Consider the following 16,091-nt stretch of genomic DNA (forward strand, 5'->3'; position numbering starts at 1 on the left):
ATTTTTTTTTTTTTGGTATTTCAAGCCAAAGCACCGCCCCAGGCCACAGTATAACAGCTTTGGGAGAGAATATGACGTAGATCGAAAGTAACGTAATTGAAAAGATATGTAAAAGAAGAAGATAACGAAACCCGACTCTGGTTGCTTGAGTCCTAGGAAGACTGGCGACGGGTGAGAAAGAGAAGCATAGGCTCGTTGGAGGCAGTAGCCCAGCCTACTGGAAGTCAGACTCGTCGATATCTGCCATAGCCTCTGCAAAGGCATCGGCAGAGCGCTTGACTTCGCTGCCGGCTTCGACAGCCCGCTTGATCTTGTTGCAAGGCTGACCAGGCAGGACACACCATCTCTGAAGGGTCTCGGGAGAGGCGTCTGCAATGGCTTCAGCCAAAGCATCGGCAGAGCGCTTGACTTCTCCGCTAGCATCAGCCGCACGCTTGATCATGTTGCATGGCTGGCCAGGGAGGTGACACCATCTCTGCAGGGCAGCAGCCTGCACAGTGGTGGCAGCAAGAGCGGCAAGGACAATAGAGACGAGCTTCATCTTTGCAGGAATGTGAGGGGGTTTTTTATTTTCTGAAAGTCAGATAAATTTGAACTTGAGGGAATGCTGTTTGAGCTTTGGCTTGACAGTTTGTATTTCTTTAAGACTGCCAAACACGAAGAACCAGAGCCTTTATATAGGTTACTAGTAGAACGCAGAAAGCCTGGGTCACCTCTGCCTTGCTGTGCATCAATGGAACATATCGCTATTGAAGCGGGTCCAGAGCCTGAGCTAGGAAAGAGAAGGTACTAGGGAGCAACAACATCCACCTGAATAAAGCACCAATTGACCAGGAGAGGCAACACATCGGTCAATAAAGTAGATACATGGTACATTCCCAATGTATTGAATGGCAAGGCAAGAGAAATGAGCCAGAGATTCAATTGACATTGCCACCAATAGAGACAGAATATTGGAATATGACTATTCGCTTGGTGTTAGCTACCGGCTTCAATAAGGAATAGAAAGGAAGTAGACTGTATAGTAAGGTCGCGTGGGAAGGGGAAAGAGAGAGACCCAGGGGTCCGAATCAGAGATCTTTCTTTATCCATCGTCCACGATGCTCTCTACAACCTCATATTCAGTAAGATCGCAGGCTTTCCAAAACTGGGTGTCAATAACACTCAGGCCTAATGAGGTGGTCAAAATATCAAGTTTCCCTTGTTCTGCCAATAAGGCAAAGTATGACCAGATTCAGCTATCAATAAGCTATTGAGTACTTTGACCTTGATGAACATGGGGTGGTTGTTGTGAACAAAGCACCCGCTCTACTTCCGCAAATCGGATGTTTTGAGACCCTCGACGAGGACCGGCATGTGGCGGGTCAGCCGTGGTTGCTGGCTGTTTCTTAATCATTACGTACTTTCTTGGGGACGTTTCCCTCTTGACATGAACAGAGAAAAGCAAGAATAAGATCATGTGGTCGTACATCCGTTCTCCCCTGTGAGAATGTACAGTAGAAGGTAGAGGATCCTTGTACGTCTGTATAATGGACTGGAACCATTAAGTCGAAATGCTGGTCGGGGGCGGTGATAGAGAGATAAGATCGGCCCGCGTGAGTAGTAAGTTAGTTTTGGTTGTCCGACATGTTCTTGAGTGGATGCCGAGACGATCCGCCGTTTTTTCCGGTGTCTCGTGCATCGCTGGCTTTAGGTCTTTTCTCGCCGTCTCCGGTTCCGTCTTTGTCTTTCCTCCCTCTCCCTCCTCTCTCTCTTTTTGCTCTCCCGTCCGCACGTTTTTGGGTCCCCTCTCCTCTCCTCCTCCTTTTCGGTCCGTTCAATCTTATTGTCCGTTTTTCTCGACCCCTTTGTCCATCAAAATGTTCTCTCTGCGGACGGCGCAACCCGCGCAGGTAAGTGGATGGTTCCTTGCTTTTTGACCGATCAATTCCTTTGTCCGACCCGACTTCGCTCGAATCCTTGCCCTTACTTCTCTCCCACCGCCGTCCGCTACATCCTTTCGCCCGGCTGAATTAGAGAGGAACGCTTGGGCGCACTTGGAATACGAACTCTCATATACTTTGCTCAATTGCCTTTTCGTTGACGATCTACGTTTTTGGTGGTTTCCGATTCCCTCTAACGCGGTTATGCTTGGCAGTCTTTGCTCCGTCGCGTTGCGGCGCCGACTTCCTTCCGTTCCTCCATCCCGGCAAGATGTGCGTCAACCTTCTCAATCGCGTGCAATACCGTCCTGCTAGAGACATAATGGTTTATTGACTCTATAACCCAAGCCTTTGCTAGCGTCCAGTCCGATATCTTCAAGCCCACTAAGTATGGCGGCAAATACACCGTCACTCTCATCCCAGGTACCTACACCCGCCTCTTCCTCAACTTGATCAGTTTGCTGATGCCTCGGTGATTCGCTTTCATAAAGGTGACGGAATCGGTGCCGAGGTTGCTGAGTCGGTCAAGACTATCTTCAAGGCCGACAATGTTCCCATCGAGTGGGAGCAGGTAGATGTTAGCGGTGTTGACACCGGTAACAAGCACTCGGAAGAGCTTTTCAAGGAGTCCATTGCTTCTCTGCGCCGTAACAAGCTGGGTCTGAAGGGTATCCTCTTTACCCCAGTTGAGCGCTCCGGCCACCAGTCGTTCAACGTTGCTCTCCGTCAGGAGCTCGATATTTTCGCCTCGATCGTCCTCATCAAGAACATCCCCGGCTACAAGACCCGTCACGAGAATGTTGATCTTTGCATTATCCGTGAGAACACCGAAGGTGAATACTCTGGTCTCGAACACCAGTCCGTGCAGGGTGTTGTGGAGTCCCTGAAGATTATCACTCGCGCCAAATCCGAGCGCATTGCCAAGTTCGCCTTTGGTTTCGCTCTTGCCAACAACCGCAAGAAGGTTACCTGCATCCACAAGGCCAACATCATGAAGCTTGCGGATGGCCTTTTCCGCAGCACCTTCCACAAGGTCGCCGAGAACTACCCGACTTTGGAGGTTAACGACATGATCGTCGACAACGCCTCCATGCAGGCTGTTTCTCGCCCCCAGCAGTTCGACGTTATGGTTATGCCCAACCTGTACGGTGGCATTCTCTCCAACATTGGGTCTGCCCTTGTGGGTGGACCTGGTGTTGTCCCTGGTTGCAACATGGGCCGTGACGTTGCTGTGTTCGAGCCAGGCTGCCGTCACGTTGGTCTTGACATCAAGGGCAAGGACCAGGCGAACCCTAGCGCTATGATCCTTTCTGGATCTATGCTTCTGCGCCACCTGGGATTGGACGACCATGCCAACCGCATCTCCAAGGCCGTCTATGATGTGATCGGTGAGGGGTGAGTTTCAGACTTTCATTTCAACCTTTTAGCTTAGTTCAGAGCTGTCGCTAATGCGTAATTTCCCTAGTAAAACGAGGACCCGCGACATGGGCGGACAGGCTACCACCCACGAGTTCACCAGGGCAGTCCTGGACAAGATGGAGGCTGCTCTGTAAATTATTACCCACTTGAAAACCGACCTCCCACCTTGCATGTGGTACCTGCTACAATTATGATGATGAGAGCTTGTATAGGCCAGTGAAATGTTTTTATTTCTATCTGTAGACCAAGCCTGGCCTTTCTGACTGTCTCTATAATTTGTACCCCCTTTCACTCCATCTGACACAACGACGCGCGGCGTCGGACACATGATTGTGTGCTATGGCGCGTAAAACTGTACACAAACGTTTGAATTTGAAAGCGTGTCTCTTCAACATCCGGACTGCTTAGCAAAGATCCCAGTAGACCAACGACAACTGAGGAATCCAGTATTCAGTAGATACGAACCCCAGCGGCCTGACATTGGCGGGAATGCCATCTCCCTTGGGATAGTCTTGGCTTGCCCAGAGGCAAAGAAACGGCGCAAAGAAACCTCCAAATGGGAGAAAACTCAAGTGGTATGCAAACGTGAAAATTATAGCCGCGTACCGGTTGCCGAGCCCTACTCTAGCTCTCCAGCAAAGGCCGACACCGGAACGCTGGATCCTTCTCAGTGGTAATTGACCGGCACAGGGAAATCCGCCTATGATAGAACGATCTGTACCGGGGTGAGGATGTGACCGGGGATTATAATAAGGGCATAGTGAGCGCGCTGTACAAGAGAAATCAGAAGGCGGGACGTCGTTTTCTGCCGGTATATTTCGAATTCGCCTTCACAACCTTGCCTTTCCGGGTCATCTGTTCCTTTTTGCGTAGAATCCAGGCCTTGTCACCCTTCCTGGATGATGCTTGTTTGCCACGCTCCATAGCCCTTTTCCGGGCGTCCAAGACATCCACGTCGTTCATGCCATCAACAACACCGGTGATGTCACCTTGTAATCCACCTCCTCCAACGGTGAGCACGAGGTAGAGTTTGCTGTTCTTTGTACCCGGGTCATCCTCCAGTATACCAGCTCCAAAGCCGGCCTTCATGGCAGCCCCACTGATCATGCTCCGCTGAGCGTCGTTCTTTGGATAAAATTGGCAAACTGCGCGACCACCACGCCGCAGGCTAGCATAGAGGCCCTCGAAGAAGCGACGAAGACGGTACTCCGGGCTAACATCACTAGACTCCGCATTGCAGAGCCATTGGATAGCACTGATACTGATGGCTGCATCGAAACTTCCTGGCCGGAACGGTACTCCTTGCCCGATGTCAGCCAGGAAGAGATCGCCATCGACACCGCGCTGGAGGGCAACATCGAGCATGCTAGGTGAAATGTCCATGCCGATCCAGGTATGCGGGCCTCCGTCTTCGGGTGCCACCTGGGAAAGAATCTCGCCGGAGAGACCAGAGCCGCAGCCAAGATCAAGGATCAAAGAAGGTGTTTTCAAGTCTAGGAGGTCGAGTGCCCGATGGGTCATGTCGGACTGAATGTTACGGATACGAGACGAGGTGGTATATTTTCGGGACTCATTATCATCATAGAATAGATCCGGAGGCCTTGAATAGTAGCACTGTGTTAGTGATATATGGGCTACTGAATCTCCTCGTAATCCACGAAGGGGTCACCTACAAGACATCTTCAGGACGCGACATGTTTGCGATCAAGTCCCTAAGTGTTTCGGGCGGTTAGAGAAGCAGAGCGATGTTGAGGTTTGAAAGAGAGGGGGGAAGTCATTCATACCTCTCACTATTTTATTTTTTTTTTCGGGGGGGAACCTACTTTCGTCGGGCGGAGTGTAGCCGCGGGGGCTTGGCATGCGGTGCGGTGGTGCACTTTCTTATAGCCTGAGGCACCAAGGACGGTCCAGATCGGCCAACTGATTGCTCTTGTTACATCTTGCCAACTATCCGATGCTTGATGTTACTACGCCCGTGCCTATCGATTTGAACCGGTCCGCAGCGCCCTCGCCCTCGACTTCTACATAATGTGGATTCTACCCTTGGTAGGGTATTTGGGGGTTATTGTAGGGTTCGCTTTCCTTACGTTAGCGATAGGTACGATATGCCCGCAATGCGCGCGATGATGATGACGACGATTGGTCTTGCTCTCGTCACCATAGACTGGAGAACGAGATGCCGAGCTCACATGGCTTGTGATGCTATTTGTATTCATTAGACTGACCTGTCTCTAGCCTCCGGTCTTTACTACCTCTCGGAGCTTGTGGAGGAGCATACAGTTCTCGCCCGTCGGCTGTTGTACCGGCTGATATACAGTATCATCGCCGTTCAGATCCTTCTCTACTTATTTGACCGATTTCCTTTCTCCTTGACCGTCCTCAGTATTGGCTCGCATATCGTATATGCCAGCAATCTCCGCCGATTCCCCATAGTCAAGTTGTCCGACCCTCTCTTCATCCTATCATGCGGGCTCGTCGGGTTGAATCATTGGCTTTGGTTTCGCCACTTTTCACAGCCATTGCCTTCATCGCGTGGCGCTAGCAGCTGGCGCCAACCATATCAGGTTAACGTGGAGGATATGCCAACCTTCACAGAGGTTGCGTCTTATTTTGGACTCTGTGTCTGGCTGGTTCCATTCGCGCTCTTCGTCAGCCTCAGCGCGGGCGATAATGTCTTGCCTACCATGGGCTCCGAGTATGCCACAGGCGACCGCGTGCCTACTTCGGGTTTCACCCCAGGTACATTTGCGTCCGACGGAAAGTCCAAGAACAAGGGAATGGCCAAGGCCCTGGTGGATGGCGTGCGGGACTGGGTTAAAGATAACGGGGAATTGATGGGTTTCTGGAAGGGTGAACGGGCAAAAGGCTTTTAGGGACGAGATTATTTTCTGCTCTAGGCCTTTGTACTAACATCATCTTGTCGGATACCCTTGGCGTTCTGCTCTCGGATCAATTTCCTACGGGCTCTCAGTGAATGGCTGGAGGCAAGCCTTCATGAGGTACCCACTAGCAGTTACCTGTTCTGGTGGAGTTGTCTTATTTATACTAGCTATATAGGCTAAAGAAACAAACCAATGTGAATCCGCAGTTCTCAAAGTGTAGCATATGCACAGGCCAAAACCAAAGGACGAAATCATAAGGCGTGAGGGTATATTGTTAGGCATGCCTCCTTCCAGTAGGGTTCACGGTGTGTACAATCCAATAATAAGTATCACAGTGTGCTGCGTGTCAACTCCGGACTGCAACAGGCAAGGACAGGGAAGATAATTAGAAACAGAGGATACTCCAGTATTATTAGTAGTATTAAGAGTACCCCGTAGTCCTCGGCTAATTGTAGCAGAAGTACAATGTGGTCGTTTCACATTCGTTTGGATCGTCGAGCTCGGTCGTGACAAAGGAGCCATACTGCAACATATCTGAAAGTCTCAATGACAACAGGCGAATCTTGGCGCGGGGAAGGAAGATATGTAAAGAAGAAACAAGAAACAGTAAGTAAGCTTGAGGCTAAAAGGAATTCATGATAACACAACGCTGAATATGACGTAAGAGCCCATTGGAGCACGCCATAATCGTAATTATTCACATACAAGCTGCGTCAAACTTTGAAGAGTCAGCGGATGATATTGATTGGTAAGCTTGAGGAAGAACCCATACCGTTTTCACCATGGAGCGATGCAGGAAAGTCCTGATGGTTGACTTCCATGAACAAGAGAGAGCTCTCCCTCCTCTTCGCCTTAGCCGAACGAGAGTTGTCAATATTCGGCGACAACATCCTGTTCAAGGACGGCGAGCTTGAATGGCCAATGGTATATTCGTCCGGCCCACTTCCAGTAGAACGGTCATGACTGTTGGATACAGAGCCTTTACTATTCTGCAGGTAAAAGCCATCCATGCCGCCTGAATGTTCACCGAATGTAGTCTGACCATAACCTGGCGTGGATGCCTCCGGAGCAACCTGACGAATGGGGTACCGGAATTCTTCATGGGAAGGAGAATAATTGACATCCGACTCCAACGTTTCAGCAGGAGTCTTGAGCACCCCATCAAAGATGTCCTCGAAGTCGGTGAGGAACATTGAGAAGACGGGCGCTGGGATGTTCAAGGTAGGAGCAAAGACAATACCAACGTTTCTGATAGTCATCTTATTGACATCAGAGTTGTTTACAATAACAATCAAGAACTGGACCAACGCTCGCAGCAAGGCCAGGTTTGGCTGAGGGAGTCGGTGAACAAGGTGATTGAAAGCGGCGATCTTCTTTTGTTTTTCATGAAGTTCTATAAAGGTGTGTTAGTAATGGAATAAACCGTACAGTGTGAGTACTTACCGAGTACCCGCAAGAACTCTAGATGAAGTTCGCGGGTCAAAACCGTGGTGGGAAGTTCACGTAGGTATTGCTTGAAAAGGGAGGCGACGGCATGTACATCATGATACTGGTCATCTGCGAGAAAGTCCACATCGCCTTCAGTGTTGAACCTCTCCTTTAGTGCCTTGACAACAAGATTCGACCCGCTCAACCGGAAGATTCCTTCCTCTGACTCAGCACCTCTAGCTCTGAGATATTCTATGCAACGATATACAACCGCAGGTAAATCAGCGTCTATTCCTTGTGGTGCGCAAAATTGTACGGCTTCAGCCAAGGGCAAGCCAAACACTGGCCGGACGAACTCTCGCTTCTCAATATTGTTCTGCACGGGAGCCAGCGAGGAATCATGGCAAGCCTGGAGCTGAGTAGCAAGGTCAACAGACGACCTTGTGCGGAAACCCCAAATACTGCGTTTCTTTTCCTTAACGCTCGTAGCTGCTTTGTTGCCCCAAGCTCCCGCGTCCTGGATTATAGCTCCATTGGTAGGGCCGGAGATGAGCCTAGATGAAGACTGACCATGGTCTGGACCGGAATCTGCAGTATCGACTGAAGGTCCTGTAGAGGCTATCGGGGACTTGGGGATCTGTCGATCAAACGATGGCCCAAGGACAGGTGGCTCGGCAGGAACAGCATCATCGTAACTGAAGCCCTGAACTGCAGCATCAGCGCCTTCAGTGTCTGGATTGTCGATTCCTTTGTCTGTCTTCTTTCCGCCATTCGAGAATAGTTTCGGTTTGGCAGCAGAACTAGTCTGCTGTTTTCCGGTTGCTGATGGCAGCGACTTTGCAGGACTATTGAGGCCATCGTTCTCTGACTGACCATCAACATATTCAAGAAGTGCGTCCACCCAGGTATCTCTTTCTTCGTCACTCTCAGCACACAGAACATGGCGAACAAGAGCTGACGAGTCCTTGCGCTTGGGCTCCAAAATGAGGAAAGCATGGCGATACTGGTTGTCGGAGTCCTCCTCGGTGTGGGACGGTGAGCTGTTCCGACCGCTTGCATTCTGCGATTGCTTGCCAATTTGCGCGTTGTACAGTTTGATCGTACCAAGATGAGGACCGCCTGGAGACTCGAAATATTTTAGCTCGGGGCTATGCAAGACGAAATATCGTGCTTTCCAGCCGCCGAAGTTCTTTCCTCGTTTTGTTAGATATCCCTCCTTCCTCGGTTTACCATCTGGTCCACGTAAGATTTCGGCACCAGCTTGGTGATTACCTCTCAGTAGACTCATCTCATCATCTCGGGGTTCAATGGCATCTGATGTAAGGAATTGACATATGACCAACGCCGCCTTGTCGTCCATCGGGGTATCAAGGAGAGCTTCAAAGTAGGCATTCAAAGCGGCACGTCTAGTGTCAACTTTGGCGGGAGAATGTCCGCTAAAAATGGACCGTTCAGGCAACTTTCCTCCAAAAGACGACAATTGTCGCATCTGTTGATCAAGTTGAGGAAGAGCAGCGATAACCTTTTCAGTGCGCCAAAGCTCCATGTTTTCGGATCTTGAAAATATGCCCAACGTAAATACAGGTTCTTCCTCCGATTGCCTAGAAGCCATATAGCTATTTCTGGACGGCCGAAGTCGTGATGACGATACTTTGACATGTATTGAAGGGAGGGCATTTGGTGGCAGCAGGAGGTTTGGATATTCATCCGATACAAGACCTTGATATATCCCGTTATTCCTCACGACTGGTTCTTGTGGGCTGTCAATCTTAACTGCCGCATCGATTGATGGAATAGGCCGATTGTGAGCATCGACTGACATGGAAGAATATGCAGAACTGCTTGGAATTAAATTAGAAGGGGTCCCTGTAGAAAAAGGATTCTGATGCTGGCCAGTGCGCGGCGACAGTGCCAATCCGGAAAGGTTACTCTCAGACGACATGGGCAAAGACGATAGAGCACCAGGAATTTCCCTGGGTAAGCGCGGCAACGGAGAACCCAGCGGGCGGTCCTCGGGCCTTGGGCTGACTGGCAAACCGGGACTCTTTGGAATACTGATGCTAGGAAGGTCGCCAAGTGGTCCATTATGTCTCGTACGGGGACTAGACGCGGATGATCCTGAATGGTCAATCGAAGGCTGTGCTTGTCGCGGGCTTGACAGCGATTCCACAGCCGCCAAACTATGTAAATTGCTTCCTTGGCTTCCAGGGTCCTGTAGGGTCTCTTGGTCTCTGTTGAGAGCGGCCTCGCGTTCTCGATCGTCATCATCCCTCGTCCTTCTCCTCCCGCGCTCCATTGGCAACTCATCCGCAGCCAATATATCCTCATACTCAGAGTCAGAGTCATATATATCAGGTTCTGTTGATGTATCTTTCTGGGAAAGATTCAAGGGAGCAGGCGGAGGTTTCCGGACCGGAGGGGGCACATCCTGCTGCTTATCCTGCCCTGGTGCAGTGCTATCGACGGGAGATCTTGAACCACTCGAAGAGGTTGGACTCGCTGTCGACAATTCTCGCCGTGTATATACCAGTGATGGATTGCTTTGCCTTTCGGCTTGCCGATCATCATGAATAGTGGAATTGCTCACGGTACGGTCCTTGCCTGGGTGTAATGGCAACTGGCCTACACCGAGGCCTTGTAGCGAAGCCGAATTAGGCGAATCTTGTTTCTCGACAGCGGCGGACTGTATAAGAGTAAAGCCCTGACCCAGATTGTCGGAGTCTATACTGTCCGAATGCCCACCGCGATTGTGCGCCTGGCTTTTTCGGGCAGGTCCATGGCTGGTCAACGTGCCGCTGCTTTCGCTGTCTCGTGATCGCAGTTTCGAGTCGATAGTGGATGGTAAAGGCGGCGGGGAACTCTGCAACTCTTTAACCTTTTTCCTGTAGCGTTCCTTCTCTTTCAAAGCACGTTCGAGATCTTTATTCAAGCCTAGAATGAGTGTACGCTGCTTATCAACCAATCGCCAGAGCTGCGAATTTTGAAAGGCCGCATGATGCTTTTCCTTCAGGAGGTGTATAATCACAGCCTCAGCTGACCCAGCAGTCGCTATCAAATTTCCGATATCGGCCTGACTTAGCGCATTGGCATCGAATGAAGACTTGTGTGTTTGAGAAGCGGAAGAGATCGACGAGATGGCCGAATCAATGGAGGAGGTCCGGGGCATCATACGCTGACCCGGACGGTTCCCGGAGGGCGATTGAAGAGAATTGGCTGGCGAGGTAGGAGAAGACATCCTGGAACCTGTCTGATCTGGTATCTGCTGCGCCCGATTATCACTCATTTTATCATTCATATCATACTGCTTGAGACTATCCCAAGTGTCTCTCACGACCGCTTCCGATCCGCTGGATGTCTGTGAATGGGTATCCGAGGAAGGAGTCTGAATTGTCGCATATGCTGTATGATTTGTCGTATAGTTGCTCTTGAACATGGAAGGATTACTGAATGACTTCGGAGATAGCGGAGTCTGCGATGGACTGGCGCTGACTTGTCGGGGCGATGGGAAGTGTACGTTCGTTTGAAGAGGAGATGGCGTAGGTTTGCGGGGAGAAGCAATGGCAGCCCCGGAACGCAAAGCCTGTCCGTCAGAACGTGGGCCCAGATAGTCGCGAGGAATCAAATCGTTGGATAATGGCAATGGCGAGTGCACCGTGCTTTGGTGCTTGGTTGTAGGTAACGTGGGAAGGGGTGCAGGTAGCTGGTTGATGGTGGTACTGTCGCTACCTTGCCGCCGAGGCTGCGACATGGCTTGTTTAGGAGTCGGAGCTCACTCCACGCATGGGAGGGAGGGCGCGGAACCAAACAACGATTGGACGCTAAACGCGGACGGTTCGACTGGGGGGTTTCAGCACCAGCGGGCCAGGGGGGCCAGAGCCAACGGTTCGACGGTTCTTAGATTGAGGGAACCACAAACATACCTTCCGCACATGCGAGCCTTCGCCGTGAGGACAACACCGAGAACTGACGGCATCGGGTGAATCCCTGGGAATGTCGGGTTGATTAAGGGAAGATGTTGGAAGAAGTTCGGTGAGTACGGCGACTCATGATTTACTGAGACTAGTTGCAAGATCTAAGCCGAGTGGGGAAGGGGCCAGGGGAACAGGGGAGAAAAAGAAGAAAAAAAAGGGGGAGGGGACAGCAGAGCATAAGCAGGAAGGATCCTCCCTTCTTTCAATGAGAATGCAATTTGAGCCGAGAATACTGGTGAAGTGCAGGGAGGAGAGCTTGTAGGTTTCTATGAGGGTGAGAGCGAGGCAGAAGATTAGTAGTATCTTTTACTGTGGTGAAGAGATGATGACAGCCACCCTTCAGTATCCAGACTTGCAGACAGAGTAAACAGTCTTGCTGCATTTACAGATGCTTGGTTAAAACGGCTATGCTTTGCAAGGACAAATGATTGGTTCAAATTTCCCCAGTGACATACCCTTTAGAGATAGGCGCAGAAAAAGCATATGCCGCTAGTGGTCCTGCATGAAAAGTAAAGCCCACTTTTGAGAGAAGGCCTCAAGGGCACCATACTTGTTGGATTTGCTTAGCTGCCCCGTCCATCATGCCCCGCCGCTGAAAACGAGAAGCCGAGAATAGCGTCAGAAATGGTGGACAACCCACGTCAGATGAGAAGAGAGGCATATAATAAATAGGACATGAAAACGCCAGAACACCCTGTCTAATGCAGCCCCCCTGAGGCAAAGTAAAACAAAATTCGAGGGTTGGGTAAAGATGAGATCGCTTTTACCCCCTCCAACGCCTATATCCTGGTGAAACCAAATTACCCAGCTTGAACTCCCAGACACCCGTATGGTACAACTATACAATGCTATGCTATATTTCCGGCCATGCCCATAAAAATGGCCTGGGCAGCTAGTTGGAGTGACCAGAAGCCAACTTTCTTGAAACGTCGCTTCCGAGCTTGCTCATCAACCACATCTCGCGCAAACGCATCGTATACCTGTCCAACATTAGTATGTATCATAGATCACCGGGGCCGAGATTGGAGCTTACCGCTGCCGAAAGATCATCCATCAAGCCGCTATCCCAAGTGGTCCAACTGCCATCAAAATCTCCGAGGCGTTTGACGAGGCGACAGTTCACTGGAATGAATGTACGCCTTGAATTAATATAGGCAACAATGGGTCTAATAAGCGCATTGTTGATATATGAAAGGTCACGTGTGAAAATAGGAACAACGGCTCTGACATTGTTCAAGTGGAGGCGGAGATCGGTGACTAGGAATCGCCGGTCATCTTCGGCAGCAGTTTCTTCTGACGAATTTATGTTGGACGTGGTCGACTCAAGGTCCAGGTTAGACGAGACTGTCGCTTCTAGCCGATCATAGAATCCGGCCATAACCTTCGCAAGGCTTTCATCATTTTCCGCAGGAAACATAATGTCGGAAACGATGTCGACCGTTCCTTCATGTATCCAAGAAAACGGGCCCTGGACTCCCCGATTTAGATGATCAATATTTAGACCATCAATACGAATCCTGCTATGCTTCTTCCATGGACTCGGTTTACCATCTTCTTCACCTCCATTTTCCAGCTGTGCCCCGGTAAAGCCATGGGTTTGTCGAGGGTGGATCGTGAACAATGAGTTATCGTATGACCCCGACATCATATTGGCGGACATAAAGTCATAGAATAGCCACTGTTTTCTCAATTGAGGCAAATCACATGAAAAGATGCTGACAGGGAAGGGTCTGAAGTTGTCTGGCTGGTACACGGTAACCAAGACATCACTCATCTTAAAAGAATCAATCTCGAAATCACCAGGATTGTGCTCGTGTCGATAAGATTTGGGATCAAGATCGTCATCTGACCAGTGAACATATCTGCGGTCGACTACCCCGCGAATGCCCCGTACCTCAACGTCACGAAGAAGTCCCTTACCGTTGATCCACTTCGTGAATGACAAGGTAACATTGACCGTTTCGATGGACACATCGAATTGCGTGTAGTTGGTGTCCTCTTCATCTGACACGGGCCGCTGCTCGGGCAGTTCAGGGTTGGTTTGCTCCCCGAGGGCGGCGGCGGCGACAGCAGCAGCGGTTTTCGAAGAGCCCTTACTTACATGCCCCGTTCCTTGTCCTGGTCGCCTGGAAACAAAGACGTTCTTGAACGTGATCACGCCATCTTTCCATTTCGGAACAATTGCAGACTCGAAGACGACCTTTACACCGGAAGACTTGGTGAGATAATTGCCGATCCAACCAGCCAATGTTTCTATAGAGATTAGCATCGGATTAATTTCGATGGGAACCACTTCGGGCCTACCTTGAGCGAACACGGTATTAATCGCAATGATAAGCAATGAGAAGAAAGTGGTAGTACCCAAGACTACCCAAACCACATGTCCCAGGAGCACCCATGAGAAGAGAGCGGTTATTTCATCCAGATTGAAAGGCCTGACACTTCGTATAGAGAACCACTTGAACCGGACCTTAAGTCGTGACCAGAATCCATTAGCTGCAGCCAACAATTCTTCTTTCGTAGGCCGGTGCAAGTGCGGTATATGTGGCAATCGGTCCCTGAGATGGCGGTTTAATTGCCCTTTTTGATTAAGCTCAGGTAACTGCGGCTCGGAGACCTGACTTTTATCGTTGACGGATGTCTCAGAACCTTTACTGAGCCCGTCAGGATGATGGCGGCCGTCAATATGATTTTTAGAATCCTTCCGTAACTCGGTCGTCCTCCGATCATCTGGGCTCGTATGAAGACCGCGCCTAATCGTAAGCCAGGAGACAATACCCAAGCCCTTTCTTCCCGGTGTAGAGATCCTATGCGGCATCAACCCCTCTAGAGGGATGGCGTATGTTGCCCTGGCTGCAGTGTGATCGGAGGCGCCATGTACAAAGCCCGCGGTAGCAAATCCTCTGATAGGTCGTGTCGGTTTCCCTGAAAGTGAGCTATGTCCTTTCGCAATATGTAAATTGCAAAAGCCAGCTCTGAGGTCTTCTGTATTTCGTTTATATGATAGGCACGATACGCGCCTTTCTCGCAATCCATATCCAAATATTGATTCCGTTGTTCCCCATAAGTTGGTGTACAACCTGCGCCCGAGATAGCCAGACATGATTGCCGTCACATGCTGGACAATCTGGGAAGGCAGGTAAGCAGCGGAGAATCCTCTCTGGTATTGATCAGAAAGCTGCAAAACAAGCCAGGCTATTAGATGTATAGCTGGGATGACAGGTGCATGCGTCTCAATCACCGGGCAGAAGCACGGTGCTATCTAACCAGGCGGACCGCGAATAAATTTCCATGAAATCATCCCGCCTCAACAGGAGCGGGTCCTGTTTGTAATGTTTGCATCGAAAATTCACAAATTCACACTATAACCACACATCTTTTCCATGGACCGTAAAATCTGTGATAACGGACTCCGACTCTGATTTACAGCCTAAACCGTCGAGTACTCAGATCCATTCACAGAAACATGCCTGCACCCACAGCTTTACGGCAAAATGCCGAAGTAGAAATGACAGAGACGCTTGTTGCGCCTACTATGTCAGGTCAGTCCCCGCCAACGCTTTACGGGAGCCCGACCGAGTGGCCATTCTAACGTCTTCTAGAGCAAGATGAGGAAATCTTGATCGACGCCCAAACGTCGGCAGATCAGGTCTCTGCAGGACTCGCACCTGAGATTGAGCCCACTCAAGACAGCGATATGCGTATCGACGAAGAGGGACGGCCCCTCTTCACGCCAGCCAAAGACACTAGCAGGGTATATCGAGTTGAAAGCAGGAAGGTTCCTGTACCGCCGCATAGGATGACTCCATTGAAGGCTAGCTGGGCACGCATCTATCCCCCGCTTGTCGAACACCTCAAACTTCAAGTGCGCATGAACATCAAGAATCGAGCTGTGGAACTACGTACGTCACGATTCACGACCGATACGGAAGCCCTGCAGAAGGGCGAGGATTTCGTCAAAGCTTTTACTCTTGGATTCGATGTCGACGACGCTATCGCACTTCTCAGGTTGGATGATCTTTACATACGTTCATTTGAGATTCGGGATATCAAAGCTCTCAACGGAGAGCACCTTAGTCGTGCAATTGGACGTTGTGCTGGTAAAGATGGGCGAACAAAGTTTGCGATAGAGAACGCTACTCGGACAAGAATCGTCATTGCAGACCAGAAGATTCACCTGCTAGGCGCAGTGAAGAATGTCGACTGTGCCCAACAGGCCATTGTTAGCTTGATTCTTGGCAGTCCACCGGTCAGTAACCTTGTGACGATCCTGTCAATTGTCGTCTCAGATGATGCAACGGCTGCTAACTCCTCAACAGGGCAAAGTGTATGGGAACCTTCGTAAGGTGGCTTCTCGCATGAAGGAGCGTTTTTAGGGGAAAAAAAAAAAAAAAATTAACCGTCAGCATCATGGGAACTACGGCCTCTGCCTCTACCAGAGTTTTGTTTCTTTTCTCTTTCTTTTTATG

General features: G+C 50.2%; 7 protein-coding genes across 7 annotated transcripts; 3 read left to right on the top strand and 4 right to left on the bottom strand.

The window, feature by feature from the left end:
• Positions 1-214: 214 nt before the first annotated feature.
• Positions 215-541, bottom strand: AtWU_00011 (mating alpha-pheromone PpgA; the record flags this gene model as incomplete). The annotated part of the gene is made up of 1 exon (XM_035495127.1): positions 215-541. One exon carries the CDS (start codon positions 539-541, stop codon positions 215-217), a length of 327 nt encoding a protein of 108 aa, XP_035351020.1.
• Positions 542-1,859: 1,318 nt separating this feature from the next.
• AtWU_00012 (isocitrate dehydrogenase (NAD(+)) IDH1) lies at positions 1,860-3,475 on the top strand (the record flags this gene model as incomplete). Its single annotated transcript, XM_035495128.1, has 5 exons — positions 1,860-1,892; positions 2,138-2,195; positions 2,271-2,345; positions 2,414-3,317; positions 3,388-3,475. 5 exons carry the CDS (start codon positions 1,860-1,862, stop codon positions 3,473-3,475), a joined length of 1,158 nt encoding a protein of 385 aa, XP_035351021.1.
• A 649-nt stretch (positions 3,476-4,124) lies between these two features.
• Positions 4,125-5,037, bottom strand: AtWU_00013 (18S rRNA methyltransferase BUD23; the record flags this gene model as incomplete). Its single annotated transcript, XM_035495129.1, has 2 exons — positions 4,125-4,941; positions 5,015-5,037. The coding sequence occupies 2 exons, from the start codon at positions 5,035-5,037 to the stop codon at positions 4,125-4,127; spliced, it is 840 nt and encodes a 279-aa protein (XP_035351022.1).
• A 332-nt stretch (positions 5,038-5,369) lies between these two features.
• Positions 5,370-6,214, top strand: AtWU_00014 (uncharacterized protein; the record flags this gene model as incomplete). The annotated part of the gene is made up of 2 exons (XM_035495130.1): positions 5,370-5,439; positions 5,577-6,214. 2 exons carry the CDS (start codon positions 5,370-5,372, stop codon positions 6,212-6,214), a joined length of 708 nt encoding a protein of 235 aa, XP_035351023.1.
• Positions 6,215-6,936: 722 nt separating this feature from the next.
• On the bottom strand, positions 6,937-11,399 carry AtWU_00015 (GTPase-activating protein BEM3; the record flags this gene model as incomplete). The annotated part of the gene is made up of 3 exons (XM_035495131.1): positions 6,937-6,941; positions 6,996-7,616; positions 7,667-11,399. 3 exons carry the CDS (start codon positions 11,397-11,399, stop codon positions 6,937-6,939), a joined length of 4,359 nt encoding a protein of 1,452 aa, XP_035351024.1.
• A 1,071-nt stretch (positions 11,400-12,470) lies between these two features.
• AtWU_00016 (mitochondrial distribution and morphology protein) lies at positions 12,471-14,440 on the bottom strand (the record flags this gene model as incomplete). Its single annotated transcript, XM_035495132.1, has 3 exons — positions 12,471-12,602; positions 12,656-13,875; positions 13,927-14,440. The coding sequence occupies 3 exons, from the start codon at positions 14,438-14,440 to the stop codon at positions 12,471-12,473; spliced, it is 1,866 nt and encodes a 621-aa protein (XP_035351025.1).
• Positions 14,441-15,088: 648 nt separating this feature from the next.
• Positions 15,089-15,998, top strand: AtWU_00017 (pre-rRNA-processing protein PNO1; the record flags this gene model as incomplete). The annotated part of the gene is made up of 3 exons (XM_035495133.1): positions 15,089-15,164; positions 15,225-15,871; positions 15,942-15,998. 3 exons carry the CDS (start codon positions 15,089-15,091, stop codon positions 15,996-15,998), a joined length of 780 nt encoding a protein of 259 aa, XP_035351026.1.
• Between the last annotated feature and the right edge of the window lie 93 nt (positions 15,999-16,091).

This window comes from Aspergillus tubingensis (assembly GCF_013340325.1).
Source record: "Aspergillus tubingensis WU-2223L DNA, scaffold_1, whole genome shotgun sequence".
NCBI lineage: Eukaryota > Fungi > Ascomycota > Eurotiomycetes > Eurotiales > Aspergillaceae > Aspergillus > Aspergillus tubingensis.